The following is a 22,751-nucleotide window of genomic DNA, read 5'->3' as shown; positions in this document are numbered from 1 at the left end:
TAAAGGTCTGGTACAAAAAATGTACTTGAGTAAAAGTACAAAAGTAGTATATTAGCATGAAAATATACTTAAAGTACCAAAAGTACAAAAGTAGTATATTAGCATGAAAATATACTTAAAGTACCAAAAGTAAAAGTACCCAATATGCAGAATGTCCCATTTCAGAGGTTTCAACTGTATAAAAACCTTTTGAAAATAGCAGATCTACAAGCTCACAACGGTCGCGATGTGACCCGTTGTGAGCTTAGATCTGCTATCTTCAAATATATGGTTGAAGTGGTTGATGGATGTTTTGTAATAATAATCAAGTTACTAGTAACTAAGGTTTTCACAATTTTTTCAACAATTGTTGGAGAGTAAAAGTACAATATTTACCTCTGAGATGGTAGGCTAGTGGAGGTGAAGTAAAAGTATTTAAAATTGGAAATACTCCAGTTAAGTAAAAAAACTAAAAACTCAAAATTGTACTTAAGTACAGTACTTAAGTAAATGTAATTAGTTACTTTACACCACTGTATAAATACATATACAAAAAAACAAAAAATATAATGTATTATGATAATTTAATAAAATTGTAATTCAACATTTTAACCACCAGATGGCGCACCGTTTCTTTGAGTGCAACGTCATTTGATATCCCAGAAGCCTCCTCACCAGGAAGTGGCGTTGCCATGTCCGCCACTTTGGGCTTGTTTTTCTAGTTTCACCAGACCTGGTTGCTTGCTTCTCTCTCAAAACCTGGCAACGCTGACCAGGAAGTGGTATCTATGCTGATGAAGAAGAGGTGGTCGCTCGTTTTGTTTTGAAGATGATGGAGGATGAAGAATTGGAATTAGCTGAGGATCTGGAGGCTATTCTGCATCTGACTCCAGAGGTGCAGCTGGCCATTGAGCAGGTATATCTGAGGACATTTATATTTGCATTCATGACAGTTAGTTAGCAGGTTATTGGCCATAAAAACAATTAGCCTGACAGACAGACCAGTTATTGCAAATCCACCGACTGGCTGAATGAATAATGGACTACATTATTACACTGTTATTATTATCCACGTATGAAACTATACACTAGTAATAGCTGCTATTGGTGTAACGTTATACTTGCTTCACATTCAGAACAAAAGGTCTCATTTCCAGTGGTGGAAAAAGTACTCTAAATGTTTACTTAAGTAAAAGTATCAATACTGCAATGTAGAAATACTCCTTTAAAGTGAAAGTCCAAAATTCTAAATTTACTTGAGTAAAGGTACAAAAGTATTGGTATCAAAATGTACTTAAAGTAACAAGAGTAGAAAGTACTCATTATGCAGAATGTCCCATTTCACAAGTTTTCAAATGTATACAAATCCTTTGAAAACAATGCTTGTAGATCTTTCATTTTCAAATGGACTAAATGTATATAGGGCTGAAGTGTTTAATGTAGGTTTTGTAATAATAATCAAAATCTACAAATAAACTAGTAATTGAATGTCAAATAATTGTAGTGGAGTAAAAGTATAATATTTACCCCTGAGATGAAGTGGAGTAGAAGAGAAAGTACTGAAAATTGGACATGCTCAAGTAAAGTAAAAAATACCTCAAAATTGTTCTTAAGTAATAAGTACAGTACTTGAGTAAATGTACTTAGTTACTTTCCACAACTGAAACTAATAATAGCTGCTGGCGGTGTAACATTATACTTGCTTCACATTCAGAAGGTCTCATTTCCGTTTAGTCTTGTGTGATTGTTTTGTGTTTGTTTTGTAATATAGAGGTTGTTGGGAGTAAGACTAATGCAGAGGTGGAAGAAGTATTCAGTCAGACCAACACAAGTGCCAATATAACAATACCCAATTAAGCATACATACTACTACTACTACTAACTTAAGTATTACTGTAAAGGCAATGGCTTAGTCCCTGCTCTGAAACATGTCTGTCATACCTTGACAGACGAGCGTCATGTGAACCATGGCTGGCTCAGTCCCTGCCCTGTCTGATAAGAAGTAACTGGTAATTGAAGCTGTCAAATAAATGTTTTGTTGCACAAAGTACATTTCCTTCTAAACTGTAGTAGTGGATAATTGGAAGGATAAAGTATTCAAATGAAATGGAAATACTCAAGCGAATTACCTCAAAATGTACTTGGACTACACCACTTGAGTAAATGTACTTTAACCCATTAAGACTTTTCAAAAATAGCAGATCTACAAGCTCATATTTTTTTAACTGGGGACCCCCCACCCTGACGAGCACTTGGAATTGTAGGCATTTTACATTCAGTTTTACTCTGTTCCACAGATAAATATTGTGAAAATAGCCGAACTACAAGCTCACACTGCAAGGCGTTGTGAGCTTGTAAATCGGCTATTTTTGTTTACTGTTGAGTGAGAAAACAATTTTGCACCTTAAGCTAATCATCTGGGGACCCTCCATAATAATTTGGGGACCCCCTGGGGGCCCCGACTCCCAGTTTGGGAACCAAGGTATTGTCAGTTGCTGCTGACACACTTGTTTTAAAGTATGGTCCTCTCTCTCTCTCTCTCTCTCTCTCTCTCTCTCTCTCTCTCTCTCTCTCTCTCTCTCTCTCTCTCTCTCTCTCTCTCTCTCTCTCTCTCTCTCTCTCTCTCTCTCTCTCTCTCTCTCTCTCTCTCTCTCTCTCTCTCTCTCTCTCTCTCTCTCTCTCTCTCTCTCTCTCTCTCTCTCTCTCTCTCTCTCTCTCTCTCTCTCTCTCTCTCTCTCTCTCTCTCTCTCTCTCTCTCTCTCTCTCTCTCTCTCTCTCTCTCTCTCTCTCTCTCTCTCTCTCTCTCTCTCTCTCTCTCTCTCTCTCTCTCTCTCTCTCTCTCTCTCTCTCTCTCTCTCTCTCTCTCTCTCTCTGGGATTACAGGTTTTCCCCAGTCAAGATCCACTGGACAGAGCAGATTTTAATGCTGTGGAATACATCAACACACTGTTCCCCACTGAACAGGTAAGAGAGCAGACAGGTTTTCAACCTTTTTCATATCAAGGACCATTATTTAGTTGGCATTAGAGCCACGGACCATCATTTGATGACTTTTAGCCTCTCAGACCCAAAACGTAGTATATTTTGTTATTGTTGGATAAGATTATCTCCACAATTCCATCAATGCTGTATTGATGGAATTGAGCTATGGCGGCCATAGCTGAATGGTTAGTGAACCCGCCTAGGGAGCCAGAGGCCCTGGTTGCCCCAGGTTCGATTCCAGGCCAGGTCAGCATATGTGTCGATGAAATGAAATTTGTCCCTGAGCAAGACTCTTAACCCCTAATTGCTCACAGGTTCTCATTGGAAACAAGACCGCAAGGACTTTCATGAACGACCTGTTAAAAGGAATTATCCTTATCCTTCATGTGGTAGAGAGATAACAGGCAAATGTTGATCAAAGTTACGATTCTTCTATATTCTCTAATTGTATAAACTTCTTAATTAAGTAATGCAAATGTTTAACAATAATTTAACTGTTGAGAGTGTAAAATTAAACCAAATGGACCCGTACGGGTCCATTTGGTTTAATTTTACAATCTCATCAGTTACAGATCTATAAGGGTCCATTTGGTTCCCTAACTATCCATCTTTTAGCTGGGGACGACCGGGAACCCCCTCAAGGACCACTGCTGGTCCCCGGACCACTGGTTGAAAACCACTGCTTCAGATTACTACTGATTAGGGCCGCAGCAATTAATCGAACAAATCGATTGAATCAATTATAAACAATGAAAACCGATAATTTAATACAAACATATTATTAATCGATCCCTACCTTGGGCATGTCATCATAGGAGAAAGGTAAACAATGAAATTCAAAAAGTAATTGATAGAATAATCGCTAAGATGGTGATCAATAGTTGCAGTCCTATGTACTGATTAGTGATTACTATGCTGAATGAACAGACTAAGGCAGTGGTTCTCTTAACCTTTTTCATGTGAAGGACACCCAAATTGATATGTATTTGGCCGCGTACCCCCATCTGAAAAGGTTTTGTGCCAAGGACCCCCAGAAAAGAAGATTTATTAAAACTTTTCCAAACATTTTCAATATATTTCAAATGTTTCCAAAGATTGCAGGTGTACAAGCTTGCAGCTTGTAGAGCTGCTATTTTTGAATAGCCAAACATATGGATAAAGTGGTTGAAATGATTGTGATGCTATGTTAACTACTTTTGCTGGGGACCCCCTATTTATTTTTATATACTGTAAATTTTTATAATAACGCCGTGGCTCCCATGTTGTTCTCAGTCAGTCATCTATGACGCATCTATGATGTATGACTCCAGTTGGCCAATGTTGCAGCCACGATCTCCACGAGCTCCTTTGACTTCCATTATAAAATGTAACTATATAAGAATATAAAACATGGAGGTGCTTCGTTGGTCTACTGGCAGTGTTCACAAGACATTTGGCACTGATCAGATGAGCGGTTAAGTTTCAAGATTATTGTCTCTGGACAAACACACCTTCAGGCCTTCTTGCAGACGGCAAGCCTCCTACAGAGCAATGCCGTAAAACAAATCACCAATTCTTTTGCACTGGTAAAATTGTGATGTGTTTAAGTACTACTTGCTATGGTTCTTACACACCGGGAGTTTGACGAATAAACAATCTGAAAATGCGTTGTCAAACCTTTCACATCAGGCTATTAATTTGGCGATGCCTCATTCATACAGGTCGATGCTTTTATTTGGGGGTGAAAAATCTACCTAATTTAGAAAAAAATATGTTGCTTTATTGCCATTTTCTTTAGGAAGACCATTAGATTAGGACCATCTGGGCAAAATATTTGTTTGAACTTGTTAATTTTCTTCATTAGAGAATAGAACTCATTATTTGGTGCAGAAAGGGTTTAGTAATTATTTTCACAATGATTATGAGGTACAGAAAAGATCAGTATCCCTCACTAACACTCAGTACAGGCTTCTACCTCATTACTTACTGGAAGAAAAGTGTACTATAGGTCTGCTACAACTTATAACTCCAAGAGAGGGCGCTGTTTACCTTTTTGTTGCACTCATCATTGGTCTCTAGAGTCTAAAAGGGTCACAGTGCATGATTAACTGATGTCTGGTGTATCTGTACTGTAGCTATGTAACAATGTGAATAATTCAGCGTTGTTCAGGGCAGGGGCATATATATATATGACTGAGTTAACTCGTTTTTTCATTTGTATTGAAATATTGTATGTTCTTTCTGTGCTCTGTAAGGGAGCATCGTGCTTAATCTGCTTATTATACTTAGTCGTACAGCAAAGTCGCTTGGCAAAAATCGCAGATCTACAAACTCACAACGCATCGCATCGTGACACATTGTGAGCTTGTAGCTCTAGTAATTTCGGTACACGCGACTCCGTCATACGACAAAGCATAAATGAGTCATAACTTTGGGGGTCATGGGATGTTCACTTACTGACTTTCTTGTTGTGTTTCTCTTCAGTCATTGGCTAATATTGATGACGTGGTGAGCAAGATCCGTATGAAGATTCGGTGAGTAGATGGGTGATTGTCATAGATCAGTGGGTTTCAACCAGGACCCCCAAATTGACACATATTAGCCCAGGGACCCCCTTTTGAAAAGAAATGCCAGGGACTCAACCATTTTGATTTATTGGGGGTCCCAATCTACACAGTAGTATTATCATCATCAGTGTTCATTTAACTCTGAGAGTGTACAAATGGAACCAAATGGACCCGTTAGGGTCCATTTGGTTCCATTTGTACACTCTCAGAGTTACAGACACACAAGGTTCAATTTGGTTCCTAACAATTAATTTGTCTGGGGACCCCCTGGAACCCCCTCTCAAGGACCACTGGTGGTCCCCAAACCACTGGTTGAGAACCACTGTCATAGATGCCAGCAATTATTTTCAGCTAATGTGACCAGAACAGTAATCATCCTGTGTCATCATCGTGTCTGACAGGCGTCTAGATGATAACATCAGGACTGTGGTGAGAGGCCAGACCAATGTGGGCCAGGATGGCAGACAGGTGAGCTGAGCCACTATTCATTAAACCATGGATAATGAAATCTTTTTCATTTCAAGAACCCCCTCCCCCAGTTTGATATGCTTTAGGCCATGGATCCCCATTTGATACCATTTCTGTTCCTCTGGGACCCCAATCAACACTCGTTTCCAGCCTGGCGGAGACAACAAACTACGCCTACCCTTCAGTGCTGAAAACATCATGAAAATCATATCACTGTCCCATTATGAACTGACTGTCCTATAGTTTTTTCATTCGTTCTGCAATGTGTGTTTTGTTTTTTCTTTTTTTACACCTACTGGTAGACAAGTACTGATTGCCTCTTGGCAGAGCGGTCGAAATACAAGTCTCCCACGCGGGAGACTTGTGTACAAATCCTGAGTAGGACATGAAACTTGACGGATTGCAGCCTAAATGAACACATAATGGCATGCACACACCAGGAAGGACTTGGTGTGTGGGACTTGACTGCTGTCTGACAGACAACATTAGGACTTATTGATCAACCAGTCAGTGTTAAAAGTGTCATCCTTAAACTTGGATTTGGAGGTATAGTGCTCCTGGATACTCCTGACCCAGACAAGTATGTTCCCCCCCTCCTCATCATCATCCTCCTCTTTTCTCCCTCCGTTCTGCTGCCACGGAAAAGGACAGGATGAGTCAGATCCCATCTCCACCATTCAAACTAAACTGCCCTCGTTATGGAAAACGGGGCTGGGAAATGAAATGGATTCCCTTACCTCAAATGTCGAGGTTCCATTTGAACCTGTGGTTTTGTGTCTTGACATGTTCTCATTTATTTTTTGGGTGGAAGCGTGTCAGAAAAGAAAAGCCTCTCCTGATTTAAGGCAGAGCTTTCGCTCCCGTCAGGGGAAGGTGGTTAGACGGAACATGACACCTGATGGGGAGCTGTGTGTGTGTGTGTGTGTGTGTGTGTGTGTGTGTGTGTGTGTGTGTGTGTGTGTGTGTGTGTGTGTGTGTGTGTGTGTGTGTGTGTGTGTGTGTGTGTGTGTGTGTGTGTGTGTGTGTGTGTGTGTGTGTGTGTGTGTGTGTGTGTGTGTGTGTGCGCGCGCACCGACCAGTTTGGCGGATTAGGCGCAAGTTGTCGTCAGTGTGTCTAGTCTAGGGCCTTTCTTTTGCAGTCCGCTACTGTTCGGTAGCGGAAACGCTCTAACCCCCTTCCCCCGCGGCTCCTCCCCACCTCCAGGCTCATGACATTAAATGCTCTTAACCCCCCTTCCCCCGCGGCTCTGCCCCACCTCCAGGCCCATGACATTACACACAATAATAGTAAGCTTGCCGTTCCAAATCCCACAGAGCTGGTCCCGACGTTTCTTAAGGGAAAATCCCTCTCTGCAGATGGAAAGGAGGAAATGGATATTCATCTTTATGAGGAAGACGGCGGCGCAGGATAAGGATGAAAGAGTTCAGTCTACACTACAGCAATTTATCTCGTATTAACTTATCTTGCTCACTGTGCAAAATCCTCTGGGTAAACCCAGAGATCGGAGCGTGGGTGTGCGCAGAAAATGTGGGTAATAAAAGCTGGTAGACTGGAGAGATATATAGAATAAAGAGGTTTGAAGGGATTCCCTGTCGTTTCAGTGTGTTGTGGAGTCTCTCCTCCCACCAGTCATGCTTCAGCAGTGGGCAGGCAGTTCCCACAGAGGAATGCGCTTTTCTGATGTGTGTGTGTGGGTAGTGGTAACAGACTGTTGTATTGCGAGTTAAATTGGTTGAACATAAATGTTTCCCCTAGAAATTCCAGAATAGACCATGGGTAATGTTTAGTTTGTCCTGGGTTTGCTCTTGCTCACATGTACTAGGACCTATTATTTAGCTACCTCTATGATGATACATGGCCAGATAATGACTTTTCTTTTACTTCAATAATGAGGACTTAAGAAGCCATTGTTGTTGAATTACCTTTTTGTTTTGTAAAAGTGTATATGGATGGGTGGCTGCAGTGAAAGTATCGGAGAAACGCAGACTACCTGATATTATCACAGCAAATATATTGAGCACATCTACAGTATACTCATACACACTGCCAATCGCATACAGCTATCTCTTTGGAGAGAGACCGTTCAACAGTTACACAGTTTATTTATCTGACATTCAGAATGTTACTTTGATAACCCTTTGTCTTAAGTTTTCCTTGTTTTAATTAACAGATTTATGGCATTCTCCTGGTCAAGTTGAGTGTGTTTGGTCCACACACAGTAAATAACTGTGTAGTTAATATGATGATCTTACAAGCAGCTGCCAGTGTACTCTATTCATCCACAGACAAGCCTGTTGTCATAGATACGTGGGTAACGCGTCACTCCATGGTACACAGCTGACAGCTCACGGTCATTAAGATCCATATAATGCTGGCGTAGACTTTAGCCATAATTTCAAGGTAACAAACACATTTTGAGAAACAACAAGAGAAAACTTGAATAATGGGTTTGCTTCGTGCCTGGTGCTAGTCTTAAAAAACACATTTTGGAGGTATGCAGAGTACAAAAAGCCACCAGGATGTTTATGGGTAGTCTTCAAAACCATATAAAATATGTTATCCGTCGTTCCAGTCATTCTCTTTCTCTCTGCGCATTGACGCTCCAAAATAAAACCACGCTCTGAAAGTTGCGCCAACAGGTGGCTGCAGCCGTTGTAAACAACGGGTGTGTTTGATGAGTTGACACGCGTCCGTCTCTGACGCTTGCTGTGTCAGAGCCTTTACTGTGATTCACTCCTGCTGCTGTTGCTGCTATGAAACCTGAATCAGAGATCAATGAAGGTTTATCTTATCTTAGCCTTATGGTTCATAGCCTACATAGTCTCGCGAGCCAGTCTGTTGCCTGCCACAATTTTCAAATGTTTCCGTCATACAGTCTGGAGCACGGAAGCTCTGAAAACGATCCGAGGATAAAGCGGAGGTAATCTCTCAAGATGGATTCAGAGCTCCGCAGCTGAATCTGTCAGGAGCTCCTGTTACAACGTGTATAGTTAGGAATGTTCGGAATGTAAACAAAGACACCTGGACCGGAAGTGGAGGGCTGAGGGCGGACCTAACGGCCAACATCCTGTTATCCACATTCTATTGGGAGGTCCCCCCAGAGTCAAATTCAAAGGAAAAAAACAGAGTGTGCTTTTTTTTCCTTTTTTTTGGACTATGGGTTCCCAGATTGAAGCGGAGGTGACGCCTCCCCCCTGCTCCCGTTTCGTCTTAACAGTCACGCAAATGTGTCCTAATATAAATCAAAATAAGCAGAAATGAAAATTCTCAAATAAAATTGTAAGATATTTTAAAATATATTTTCGTGAATGGAAATGGCGAAGAGATGACAGCTTCCATTCTCTGCTTTCGGGAGGTGTAAGTTCCAGACTATTCGGAGATTGTGGAATAGTTGTCTGGCTACGCGAGACTATATCCTACACTACAGTATCTAGCAGATGGAAAGTGGCATGTAGCATGATTGTACATAGAATATAATATAGAATATAGCACCAGACATGTTCTCCTCTGGACGATGATCAAATGAAATAGAAAAAAATGTTTTTTTTTATTCTGAATCAAAAGTAAATCCTAAATTTGAGAGGAACTTCTATGTGCGTAAAGTTTTATGAGAGTTTGTTTGAGCTTTACTAGCTTACTACGGAGACAGAATGTCTGTCTCTTGCGTTTAATCCCAAACTGTAAGGTTAGAAACACTAATCTCTCAAGACAGATTTGAACCAAATGGGTTCCCAGATTGGAAACACTCTGAACACACCATAAAATTTCATTTGCCTTTTGGGAGCTGCAGCAGCACTGTGGTGTGAACGAGTCTGCTAATATGAGGCCATGCCAGGCTTATGCCTGATTTATACTTAGTTGTGCACTGGTGTTGTGCACCGGAAATAGCAGATCTGCAAGTTCACAGCACATTGCATCGTTGTGAGCTTGTAGATCAGCTATTTTCGGTGAGCGACATGGCACGCAAGTATGAATGGGCCATCAGTATGGGAAGGGAAGCTCCACCCCCCTGTTTCTACAATTCTCTAACAGTGTACGTGTGCTGTGGAGCGTGGTTTATCTTTGTGTGTGTGTGTGTGTGTGTGAGAACAGATAGCATCTCAAGCATGAGGACGCATGCTGGGCAGTGGTCCCTCGCTGCTGTTCTCAAGGCTAAATGCAGGAAATGAGTGCTAGGAAGCCAGCCAGACTGACTTAGCTAGGCCTGCACAAGTGACTGTTTCCTGCCTCTAGTATGAGCACTTTCTTGCACTGAGAGCAATCTCCAGGGTCCTCTGTAAAGATACACAGTCACTCCCTACCTTCCAGGTGCGCTCAGATCTAAAACAAAACAAAAACGTTTGGATCGATGAGACCGAGAGGTTGTTATACCTGCCTCCCAAGTTATCCTCTGACAACAAAAACGTTTGGATCGATGAGACCGAGAGGTTGTTATACCTGCCTCCCAAGTTATCCTCTGACACAGCCTTGCCCGAGTTGCTCCAGTTCATCCATTTTTACAATTCATCTGTGCAATCAAGTAGAGGTTGTCCAATAATGAACTTGGCATTTTTTTCTTAACCATTCAAATTTGGCTGACAAAATAAATGATTTCTAAATCAGTCATCCTAAAACCTTTTCATGCCAAGGATCCCCAAAATGATATGTATTTGGCCACGAACCCCCCCCCCCTCCCCCCATCTGAAAATACTTTGTGCCAGGGACCCCCAGAATTTGTTTTAAATTGAAAATCCAAATTATTCAACAATTTCCGAACATGTTCAAAAACAGTTGCGCTGTGAGCTTGTAAGCTGTGAGCTGCTAAAAAGCTACTCATAGTACGGACTGTCATTTATTTTCCTCTATAGTACGACGGTGTTGCTTGCCTTAAAGTACTGATCTACAAGGTAACAACACACATTGCATCCCCAACTTTTAGATGAGTTATGTTTGGCAAGCAACACCCTTATGCGATGGAGTCTGAATTGATCTTACAACTCCACAGTGCTGCTGTCTCCAAACATATCCTATTGGATGCAAGTTTCAGAACAGGGGAAAACGGTGTCAACTGTCCCATAGGCCTGTCACAATTATTACATGATTGCCTAGTCGCAATTATTTAGCATAATCATAATCGCTTCCATGTTGAAAATGTTCATATATTTTCAAACATTTAAAAACATTGTGGAATTAGCAGATCCACAAGCTCGCGATGCGACCCGTTGTGAGCTTGTAGATCGGCTTTTGACAATTAATCGTCAGGTAAAATGTCATAATGGTGACAGCCCTACTGTCCACAACTTATGTGTACATGGACACATGCTTTTGTGTGTGTGTGCATTTGCTCAGCCGGTGTCCACTTCTGTGTGCTTCTGAGAGGCTTATAAAAGTGGTAAATTCCTGGGGCAGCTGGTGCCGGCTGTTAGCTTTCTGTATGAGTGAGTGAGTGAGTGAGTGAGCAAGAGAAGAAGAAGAACAGGAGAGCCAAACTTATGTCCACACTGCCACCAGTTTTGGCCAACTCTTGACAATTACCTTGGTATGGAAATGTGGTGCCAAAGTCCTGCTCTGGACCATCAAAGAACAGCTGTGAGAAGATAGGGAAATATTAGAATAGCACTTAAACTATACAACAATATACTTTGTCATGCAAAGAATAGCAAAAATACCAGATTTACAAATTCACGCAGATCAGCTATTTTTCATTTATTTCGCTCATAATGATATGGCCAAAACAGAGACATCAGGTCGAAAGTGGTTAAAACTAATAGTGAGAAGGGGTTGTGGTTTAAGGACTTCTACTGTATATGGATAATTGTCTTTATATTTGTGTATACCATATATACGTGCTGTTTTATTACCTTTTCTTATTGCCAAAGATGTTTATGTAAAAAGAAAAGAAGCTATAAACCTGCTAATGAGTCAGCTTTATTGATCCCAGCGACAGCGCTGCTATAGAGCTCAGCCTTGTACTCACTCCATGGCTGTGTCTGACATCCCTCCCTACTCACTAGACAGTGAACTACATAGTGATTACACCATTTTGTAGTATTACACCCTATAGTGGACACATTTTATCCCACAATGCATCTTTAACAGTATGGTATGACAAATGGGTATGCATTGCGCTGAAATCAGTGGTGTAAAGTAACTAAGTACTGTACATTTCCAATTTTCAGTACTTTTACTTCTACTCCACTATATCTCAGAGGCAAATATTGTACTTTTACTCCACTACAATTACTTGAAAACATTAGTTGCTAGTTACTTTGCAGATATAAATTATTACATTATGAAACATACATTAACCACTTTAGTCCTATTGTATAACTAGGCTATTTGAAAATAGCCGATCTACAAGCTCACAACGCGTCGCAATCTTGTAGATCTGCTGGGGAAAAAATAGCAGAAACACTAAAGTACTTTTACTTTTGATACTTTAAGTACATTTTAATGCCAATACTTATGTACTTTTACTCAAGTAACATTTTGAACACAGACCTTTTACTTGTAACAGAGTATTTTTACATTGTGGTATTGCTACTTTTACTTAGTAAAAGTAAAATATCTGAGTACTTCTTCCACCACTGGCTGAAATAAAAAAAAGGCAGACATTGAACTGGCATGTTTTAATAGTGCAACAGCGATGAAGTCATGAAATGTGTTTTGTTGATGTGTTCACTATAGTCTACTACTGTACATAGACCTCCCTATAAAGGGAGTAGGGAATGAGTGGGTGATTTCGGACACGCACACAGCACATGTGTCATCTAACGAGCTACCGCTATCTGATATCTAGCTACTGTAGCTAGTCTGTCAATTAGTCAGCCAATTAGTTGGAGCTGCTGGTCACGGCTCCCATTCTGGAGCTGAGAATAGGACATTATTGCCGCGGGTCATTTTCTAAATGGTCCCGATGCCAGATGATGAAAACTCGCTCCGAATGGAATGTGAGAGTAAACTGTGGGAGAAGGTTTTTGATCGAGTCGTGCTGATGTGATTTCCCACTGCCCTCCGCCCTCCTCTCAGTCTAGGGCTGTCAAAATTGTCAAACAAAATAAGTTAAATTATTCCGTGAACAAGAATTTCAAACATATACCAGACTGGTAGCTATTATTGTATGCTGTAAACCTTCATTTAAATATATCTCTCTCTCTCTCTGGGACCACGGTTGGTGCTTAGAAACCTGTGTGAGATCAAATTAATAGTACTTTATATCTTATACTGTAGCCTCCTGGGCATTTATTGACGTTTTACGGAGAACGGACAATGCATAGCTCCAAGAGAAGTGTTGTGATGGAAACAACCCTTTTCTTTACTTGTAACGAGAAATCTAATATTACAACCAATCTATTCAGTCAGACTCAGTATAGCCTACAACACTTTTGTAATCTTTTTTGTTTAAATAAAATGAGGGTACTCAATGTCACAGGGACTTTTTACACTGAGGGACAACTCCATACTGAGTTTTTGATCACTTTCTTCAGTCGAGTGAGTCTGGTTGTGAACTTGTCTGCCTTCATAACCAAATGGCCATTTCAGCTTGACCTACATTATCATTTTGAATCAATTGAAGTGATGTGTCGAGTGCTCGGGTGGCGCAGTTGTAAAAGTCCCTGCCCACCACCACAGAGGTTGTGGGTTCAAATCCACGGTGGTGTGTATGCGGCTTTGTCGAGCGTCTACACGAACACAATTGGCCTGTGTTCGGGGAGGGATAACCCGGGCGGGGAGGGTGATAATAATGGTCATTGCACGTACTCCTACGGGCTGGGGCGGCACCTGTCAGCGGGGAGTGTTGGGCGAGAGGAGTATGATGAAGGCTCTATGTCCTCCTGGTTGGGGCTCCTCACTGGCAGGGGAGTCAGTAGGATACGACAGCAGTAACAACACAGAATTGTGTGTGAGGAGGAATACATTGGCATAACTACTAAATTGCGTAGAAAAAGGGGTACAAAATAATTGGCAACTTATTTAAGTGATGTGTCATTCATGTGTGCATTATGGATGCCATTGCGTTGTCTGTCTGTCTAACTTGTGCAGTCTACAAACGGATAGCTCTGTTTCCTCGCAAGGCCAGCTGCTTTGCAAGGTTACAGGGGTCCAGGCCAGGATTGTGCGAAAAGTCGAGGCGCAGATTTTTTTCGTATTTTTTATTAGAACCTTAATTTTCACATTCGAACGTTCATTGATTTTTTAGATTTGACTATATTATGATTGATTGATTATTCATTGACAGTCTTTCTTTTCTCTCTCTCTCCCTCTCTCTCTCTCTCTCTCTCTCTCTCTTTCTCTGCTGTTTTTTCAACACTGATAACAACTGGTCACGTTACTGAGCGGATAGTGTTCATTCATATCAAAGAAAGTAATAGAATTTGGGGCAAAGAAAACAAAGCCGTCCCTATCAATGTGAGGTCGTTCTGTCTGTGTTCTGCTTTGGTGTTCACATTCACAAGAGAGAGACAATATTTCACTTATGAATGCCATCTGGCCTTGTCCTCCTACTCTACTCTTCTCTTTTATCTGTTTCTGTATCATGTTCTCGCCCCTTTTGTCTCTCTCTCTCTCTCTCTCTCTCTCTCTCTCTCTCTCTCTCTCGCATGCTCCCTCTCTCTCTTTCTTTATTGGTGAGTACATGTGTGTTTGTTTTGGACAGGCTCTGGAGGAGGCCCAGATAGCCATCCAGCAGCTCTTTGGCAAAATTAAAGACATCAAGGACAAGGCTGAGAAGTCTGAACAAATGGTGAGTGTGCTCAAGTGCATACATTTGTGTACACACACACACACACGCACGCACGCACGCACGCACGCACGCACGCACGCACGCACGCACGCACGCACGCACGCACGCACGCACGCACGCACGCACGCACGCACGCACGCGCGCGCGCGCGCGCGCACGCACGCACGCACGCGCACACGCACACCTGCACACCTGCACACACACTACTGTTGCAGTAGGGGGCAGTGGGGAGAATTTATATTTTAAGTTGGGGTAATGCACCTTCCATATGGTGCGTGTGTGAATGGGTGTGTTTGTGTGTTGATAAAGGAAAGAATTTAACAATGCACATTGTTCTCTGCTTTCGTGTGTGTGTGTGAGATGAGAGCGAGGCAGCAGTAGCACGTGGGCCCCTCCCTCAACAGGCATGCTTGAGCAATTATTTCTCAAACCAATGGGTGTGTTTTTGTCTTTCTCCATCTCTGCCTCCTGTTCATGACTCTGTCTCTCTCTCTTTCCTGTTTATTATCATCTCTCTCGCCTATGCTGTCCGTCCCTCTCCATCTCTTTATCTTTAACCTCCACCACCTCCTCCCTTTTGTCCTTTTGACCGCTCACTTTCTCCCCTTTCTCTCCCTGTCTGCTCCTCTTGGACAGGTCAAGGAGATAACGAGGGACATTAAACAGCTGGACCACGCCAAGCGCCACCTCACCACCTCCATCACCACCCTGAACCACTTGCACATGCTTGCAGGAGGCGTGGACTCCTTAGAGTGGGTACACTTTAGATTTAGATTGTCATCTGTGGGGCTAGAGCCCTCTCTGATGCAGAGTAGTGCTTTTAACCGATGAGCTGCATAGCCGCTTGACCACAACGTGAATTCGAAGTTATTTTGAAAATAGCTGAGCTAAAAGCTCACATTGCAAGCTTGTACATCTGCTATTTACGTTTGGTTTATAATGACATGCCCAAAATACAGTGTTGTGATTTAAGTCATACTGTGTAACCTTTTCATATATATTTTTTTCCTCACAACAACTGTTCCACATACATTCGTTTTTTGATTACTTCTATATTCACGAGTGCCCCCAACATTTGCGCCAAAATGACACAGCCATTGGAAATGTTCTGGAAATGTATTTATTAATACAATTTAAAGTGAAAGCATACCGTTTCTGAAATTGTGTGTATTCCAGGGCCATGACGAGGAAGAGGCAGTATGGTGAGGTTGCCAACCTATTGCAGGGAGTGGTGAATGTGCTAGAACACTTCCACAAGTACATGGGCATCCCTCAGATCAGACAGCTCTCTGAGAGGTACAGTAACTAATAAACAACAAAAGCGCATGCACCCACACACACACACACAAAGGTACTGAAACCACAAAGCCTTTGCGAATGTGGTTGCATAACAATCAATCTAAGTTCTATGTCTTACCCAGGATTTGAACCTCGTACTCCCGACGAGTGGGAACCCAAGTGGGTTTCCTAAGCATATTTGCTGTTATAATGTATCAGACACATTAGTTAAAACGATTTATTCATTAAAATAAGTTTCATAATGCAGCACTAAGTGGTTAGTTTACTTGCAGATGATTCCTTCCCATGTCAAATCAGATGCTGCACTAGAGTCCCTGGAGCAACGGGGGGGGGGGGGGGGGGGGGGGGTCAGCGTTTAGCTTAAGGATACTTGAGCAGTTTGCTGGTCATGCTACAGCTACTATTCACAGGCTAGCTTAGCGGTGGTGCAGTCACACAGCAGTAATATTCTACAACTTGTCATCTGAACTGTGGACAGGTGGTTACGGTATGTATTGGTGCAGTCTTAGACTTATTATATCCTGCATCCTGTTTACACACACACACACACACACACACACACACACACACACACACACACACACACACACTCACACTCACACTCACACAAATATACTGAATTAGGACCTATTTTGCCCTCATATTGTCTGCACTTGTGCAAACATCTCTCTCTCTCACTCACTCACTCACTCACTCACTCACTCACTCTCACACACACCGTTCTGTGTTAATGTAAGAAGTGTGCAAAACATGTGTGGTCTTTACAAACCTGTGTGCTTGTAACTTGGACTAGAATGCACCAGGTCAGAACACATGCAAGATTCATAACAAAGATTCATATTTAGTGGGTGAGTGTGACTGAGAGGAAATGCATGTGGTCTGTCCCGGCTTGTGCGTGTGTGTTTGTAACCCTAGGCAGTGGGCAAGAGCATTTGTGTTTACAGCGAATAGAACCAAATACTTTGCTTGCAAATACGCAGCATTGCTGGAAACAAAGTGTACTGTTGCATCGGGCTTTCCCACAACTCAACCCCCCCCCCCCCCCCCCGCTAATATTTTCCTGATAATACTGGAATCAAATGAGGACAAGCTGGCCAGCTCCATGCGCAGGTTCAGAGCAACTCTGACCCACAAATTCTCCTCTTGTTTTGACTGAGGTGTGGCAGACAGCTCTTTTTTCGAACCACATAACAGCTGCATGGAAGAACTGAGTCCTCTGAAGGAACAGATGATAGGAGAACACGGAACGTTAGGGAGCACAGGAAAGGAAAGCTACGCATGCTACAAGACGGACAGTTGGACAGTAGTTGTAAATATCAAGTATCAAGTGTGTTCAACGAGAAGAAACACGGGGAGGCTGAAACAAATGTATATTTAATAGGCTGACCTTGATTATTCGAATAGTCGACTAATCAGTCGAGGGGTGTCTTAGTCGACTGCCAATCTCTTAGTCGAATTATGAAAAAATGTATATACCGGTATATATATATATATATATATTTTTTTTTTTTATTCGACAGAGATTGGCCTAGTTTGTTATATCAATTAACTAATAGTTTGCCAAAAATAGGATGTACATCATGATTTATTGGGAGAAACCAAGCAAGTATATGTTAAATCAGACCCTACAGCCCAAATGGAATGTTCCGCTATTGCATAACATATTTTTTGCGTGATTTGACTGAGAGATGCCAATCTCTCAATCTCAGACTATTGGCAATTAGTCGCCAATCGACTATACAAATCCTTAGTCGGAGACAGGCCTAATATTTAGTTGCACGCCGTTGTAGCGCACCAAAGATATCCGATCTACAAGCTCACAACGCGGCGAACGCAGCATGAGTATTTTCAGTGCACGACACCGGCACACAACTAAGTATAACTCAGGCTTGACAGCAACATTTCATGGAGACATCAAAAGCAGACAGAGAGTACCGTACACATAGACAGGCAGACAACAGAGCAGGCAAGATGGAAAAGGTCAGACAGATTGAGTTGACGATTGGAAGGAAGAATGAAAGGTTCAGGCGAAACCACATTAGAGGGAGAAGGAACAAGAGATAGGGGCAGTAACCTCTGCCAAGCAGTTGGCATCCATCTGCAGAGCTATCTGCCCGCCCTCTCCTGTTTACTCTGGACACTTCTCCCAACTCCAGGGACGGGTCCTGGTTTAACCCTGGTCCGGTTGCCAGTTCATGCGTTCATGGGCCTGCTCATGGGCCTGCAGGCTATAATACTGTAGATAGGCCTCATCACATGAAAGATATGAGATTGTCGTTGAGTTTTCCTGTCATCTTCAGGGGTCAGTTGTACGCTTGCTTTCATGCACACAGGAACGCATACGTGCACACTTAAAGACACACACACACACACACACACACACACACACACACACACACACACACACACACACACACACACACACACACACACACACACACACACACACACACACACACACACACACACACACACAGATGGTTTCATAGTGAGTGCCATTAATACAGCACCCGGGGAGCAGCTATGTGTTAAGTGTCTTGACACTTTGACACACAGACTTGGGCTGGGGGATGAACCAGACGGCCACTCTGCCCTGCTATGGCTGCCCTCCATGTCTCATTGAGCCCCTTTAAAGCAATCGTTGTTTGTTAGGACCAGTGTTCATTTTGACAGCAAATATTTATTTAGTTTTAGTCATATTTTAGTCATCTGAAATATTTTAGTTTCAGTAATATCTTAGTTGACTCAATATCATTTTGAATAAGATTTTAGTCGTCTGAATCGGCAGTTGATTTAGTCAACTAAAATGTATTTTTGGTGGGCCATGATGGCGTCGTAATGCCTGATTTACACTTAGATGTGCGCCGAAAATAGCAGATCATCTACAAGTTCACGACACTGTGAGCTTGTAGATCGACTATTTCCGGAGCACGACACCTGCACACAACCAAGCATAAAATGACTTGTCTTAGTTCCTCTCCACTAGTCCCTCCCTTACATTTTCGTCTAGTTTTTGTTTTGTTGACAGAATTGTCAATATAGTTATAGCTTAGTTTTAATCATTGCTTTAATTTAGTTTTTCATCAGTGAAAAAAGGTAGTCGGCGAACATTTTCTGTCATAGTTTTATTCAACGAAATTAACATTGGTTCTGACGGCCTAACAAAAATGACCAGTTCTGAGATTTGTTTTTGCTTTAATCCTTGAGATCGGCTATTTTCGCTATAGGTCTTAAAGTGGTCAATTCAGTCTGAGACAACCTAACAGAACCTGTCAGTGAAGGTCAGTCATTTGTTCTCTCTATTCTGTGTAGAGTGAAAGCGGCACAGAGTGAGTTGGGCACTCAAATCCTAGCTGATTTTGAAGAGGCCTTCCCAGCTCAGGGCTCTAAGGTAAATATATCAGACAACAGTGTGATTTCTCTCATGTTTGAAACTTTTATGTTTGTTCGTGTGTTTGAATAAATACACTTCAAATAAAAGACTACAATACGTCATATGCAAGGGATAATGCATGGGGAGGCAGTCATTATTGAAATTTAAAGCCCGACAGGGCGATTAACCACCTCGGCTGCGCCTCGGTGGTTAATCGCCCTGTCGGGCTTTAAATTTCAATAATGACTGCCTCCCCATGCATTATCCCGCTTATTACACGGCTACTTAATAAATACATGAATAAATGTACCCAAAAGTAACAACAAAACGAAGTATTTCCTTGCTTACGGCAATGAAAGTATTCCATAAGTAGCCTATTGGGCTGGGCGGAGTTTGCCTCGGAAAACAAATGACAAAATAGAAAAAAACTCGCCCCAAAACACACTCGCCCCCCATTCTATATACTGCCGATTTGCCTGTAATACCGCCGGATTTGCCCCGGGGCGACTGTGTTTTGGGGCGAGCGTTTTGGTATTTCCCCCGTAGCCACGATAAACAAGGAAGTGCAGTGGATCAAATAGAATCACTTTTCGGTCATTGCATCGTCTATTTCTCACTTCAAATGTTTTCAAAAACATTCTTGAGAGCAACGTTTAGTTGTAAATGACATTGGTTGTTTGTTTACATGGCTGTCATGTTGGATAAAGCATAAAACAAAGCAGCGGAGGTTGATATGAGCAGGTGTTCTGAGTCTCTGATTACACAGCGGTCCGTTATTGAGCTCAGCGGTCATTATCGAGAAATAATGACCGATGACTGACCAATCAGAATCGAGCATTCAACCAAGCCGTGTAATAAGCCATTATAAGCACCATCTAACCAGTGTCGAAACCTAATTTAATCAATTGTGAACATGGCTTTATTTCACCCATATACTACAGTATTTAACTTGTAAGTATTTAACCAGCACAACCCATTACCCCCACAGAGGACAGGTGGTCCCAGTAATGTCCTTAGAGATGCCTGCCTGGTGGCCAACGTGTTGGACCCGCGTATTAAACAAGAGATTGTGAAGAAATTCATCAGGCAGCACCTCTCTGAATACTTGGTGCTGTTCCAGGAAAACCAGGATGTGAGTGTGGATTGGGAGGGGAAACGGCTGCCATTGTCTAGATCCGTTATGGAGAAAATAGCAGTCGATTATTAACCACATGAACCCTAGTGTCCCTTTTCATGTCATGATAGGCAAATATTTGGCAAATATTAGCAGATTTACAAGCTCACAAGATGACACAGGAAAATAGGCTATTTTCAGCGAAGAGATTTGGTGTAGAAGGATAAAAGGGAGGGGACCAGAGAAGTATACAGGGTTAAAGTGGTTAATGCAGACACGTTTCCTTCTTGTGATAGCATTTGCTTGTGACCTGTAGTGTATTGATTAATTGAATATATTCATGGAAAGTTGCACATATTTTTAAACTAAGTGAAAGCTGTTATTGACAGTAAGTGACTCTACGTACCACAAGTTTCTTGACTGAAGGTTGTAGTTTCTTTACTGAAGGTCTTGACTGTGTCTTACTCCTAACCCAGCATGATTTCAGGTAGATGAATAAACGTGTTATATCAATGTCATGATGAGACTAGATATAGTTTTTGGATATCGTTATATGGCTTTTAAATTCATTACAGGGAAATGATGCAACTTTCTGAACTGTCCTCTCTGTTTTAGGTGTTATTTTGCCTCATTTGCCCCAAATGTTTTGGTCGAGAATATTATGATATTTAATTTGTATTTATTTTTATTTCATTTTTGATGCAGTTCTGTTCTGTAGCATGTTGATTGTGGTAATCACTGCCACAATACCTGCCTTTATCATAGTAGATATCAAAATTATCGACGCACTGCAAGCTTATAGGCTATCTTTGCATGACACCTTTGTATGAGGAAGCATAAAACGGGGCTGAATTGTTATTCAGACTAATAGATTTATCAAAACTTCACATTGATATATCAATAGTTTTAACTCTATAAAAAGAAGCGCTTCTCAGTTATTCGATAAATTCAAAGAGTAATAATCGAGAAAATAATTGACAGTTGCAGCCCTACCTCATCCTTAAGGTCATTGCACACCAGAGAATATACGCAAAATTCTGACTCGTTCGGAATAATTAAAAGACGCTGTTTCGCTTTTCCGCAATGTAAGCTTGCATTGACTTTATAAGGTTTTTAAAAAAAACGTATTATTCGCATGAAAGATTCGCGCCCGGTGTGTAAGGGGCTTTACTGTTGTGTGCATGAGCTCCATTTGTCTCTTGTGTTGGCCTGCTGTGTTGTCTAGGTGGCATGGCTGGATAAGATCGATCGTCGCTATGCCTGGATCAAGCGGCAGCTGGTGGATTACGAGGAGAAGTACGGACGTATGTTCCCTGAAGAGTGGTGCATGACGGAACGCATTGCTGTGGAGTTCTGCCACATCACCAGGTGCACTCCTCTACAAAGACACACCTATATTCACTTTTATTCCTAGATATACACAGTTGGATGATCCCAGTATGATCATTGAGTTTTTTTTCCAAACCCCTTTTTGGATCCCAGCTTTCTGGCCATAGAAGTGTTGTTATTTGGAATTGGAAAATGTATGTCTAAGTGTTGTCATTTGCCAATAGTCATTAGGCATTTTTTGGGGGGATTTCTAAACCATCTAAATACCATCTAAAGATGGTATTTTTTCTCCCTGTAACATTTTGTCTAGATGTAAGTTAATCTAACTGTCTCCCTTTTGCAGTGGTTTACTGCAAGTGGCAAGCTTGCTTGAAACACACATACTGACAGTATAGGAAAAGGGTTTTGTCAATTTGCTTCTTTATGTATTTATTTATTTGGGGGGCAGGTATGCGCACCCGCTTTTGCCACCGGGCTTGGGCAGAAGGCTGTGTTGTTGAAGGACAACGGACGAGCGCTTATGAGAAACAACAAAAATGAAACCTGGCGAAAACAGTTGCGTGCATTAGCGCTTATGAGGATAAAGGAATTCGCCAGTCTAAATGTCTAGTTTGCTAATTCACAACTACTTCTACTACTTTTGTTTTTCTAAATATAAACTTTCACGACAGCCCAAGTACAAATATCATTCAGGAAAAGGCTACTACAGTGAAGTCAGATTTTTTTTTAATGTTCCTACATAAGCGGATTTTCATTATTTCCAAAAAGAACACAAACAGCCAATAGCATATTAAAAGTTATGTAATCTTGAACCTAAACAACGCAGTGACTAGGGGCGTCGCCAAGTTGAAGTTACTACGATCAGGTGGAAAAGCAGGTGTCGCAGCAGGTATGCTTTATTTAGATAGGGTAGCAGAGAGACGGGCATCTTGGGGCAG

At 41.7% G+C, this 22,751-nt stretch overlaps 1 protein-coding gene across 2 annotated transcripts in view; it reads left to right on the top strand.

Annotated features, from left to right (window-relative positions):
* The first annotated feature begins 758 nt into the window (after nucleotides 1-758).
* Nucleotides 759-22,751, top strand: part of vps53 (VPS53 subunit of GARP complex) — a 44,686-nt gene continuing 22,693 nt past the window's right edge. For both annotated transcript variants that reach the window (XM_084064133.1, XM_084064132.1), the window contains exons 1-10: nucleotides 759-895; nucleotides 2,863-2,943; nucleotides 5,425-5,474; nucleotides 5,909-5,975; nucleotides 14,612-14,698; nucleotides 15,335-15,450; nucleotides 15,875-15,994; nucleotides 19,310-19,388; nucleotides 20,359-20,502; nucleotides 21,710-21,852. In XM_084064133.1, coding sequence (XP_083920259.1) covers nucleotides 809-895; nucleotides 2,863-2,943; nucleotides 5,425-5,474; nucleotides 5,909-5,975; nucleotides 14,612-14,698; nucleotides 15,335-15,450; nucleotides 15,875-15,994; nucleotides 19,310-19,388; nucleotides 20,359-20,502; nucleotides 21,710-21,852 — 974 coding nt within the window. In that variant the 5' untranslated portion in view covers nucleotides 759-808. The remainder of the gene's footprint in view (nucleotides 896-2,862; nucleotides 2,944-5,424; nucleotides 5,475-5,908; nucleotides 5,976-14,611; nucleotides 14,699-15,334; nucleotides 15,451-15,874; nucleotides 15,995-19,309; nucleotides 19,389-20,358; nucleotides 20,503-21,709; nucleotides 21,853-22,751) is intronic.

This window comes from Gymnoscopelus microlampas, assembly GCF_963454915.1.
Source record: "Gymnoscopelus microlampas genome assembly, chromosome: 8".
Taxonomy (NCBI): Eukaryota; Metazoa; Chordata; class Actinopteri; order Myctophiformes; family Myctophidae; genus Gymnoscopelus; species Gymnoscopelus microlampas.
This window is presented reverse-complemented; position numbering and strand designations above follow the sequence as displayed.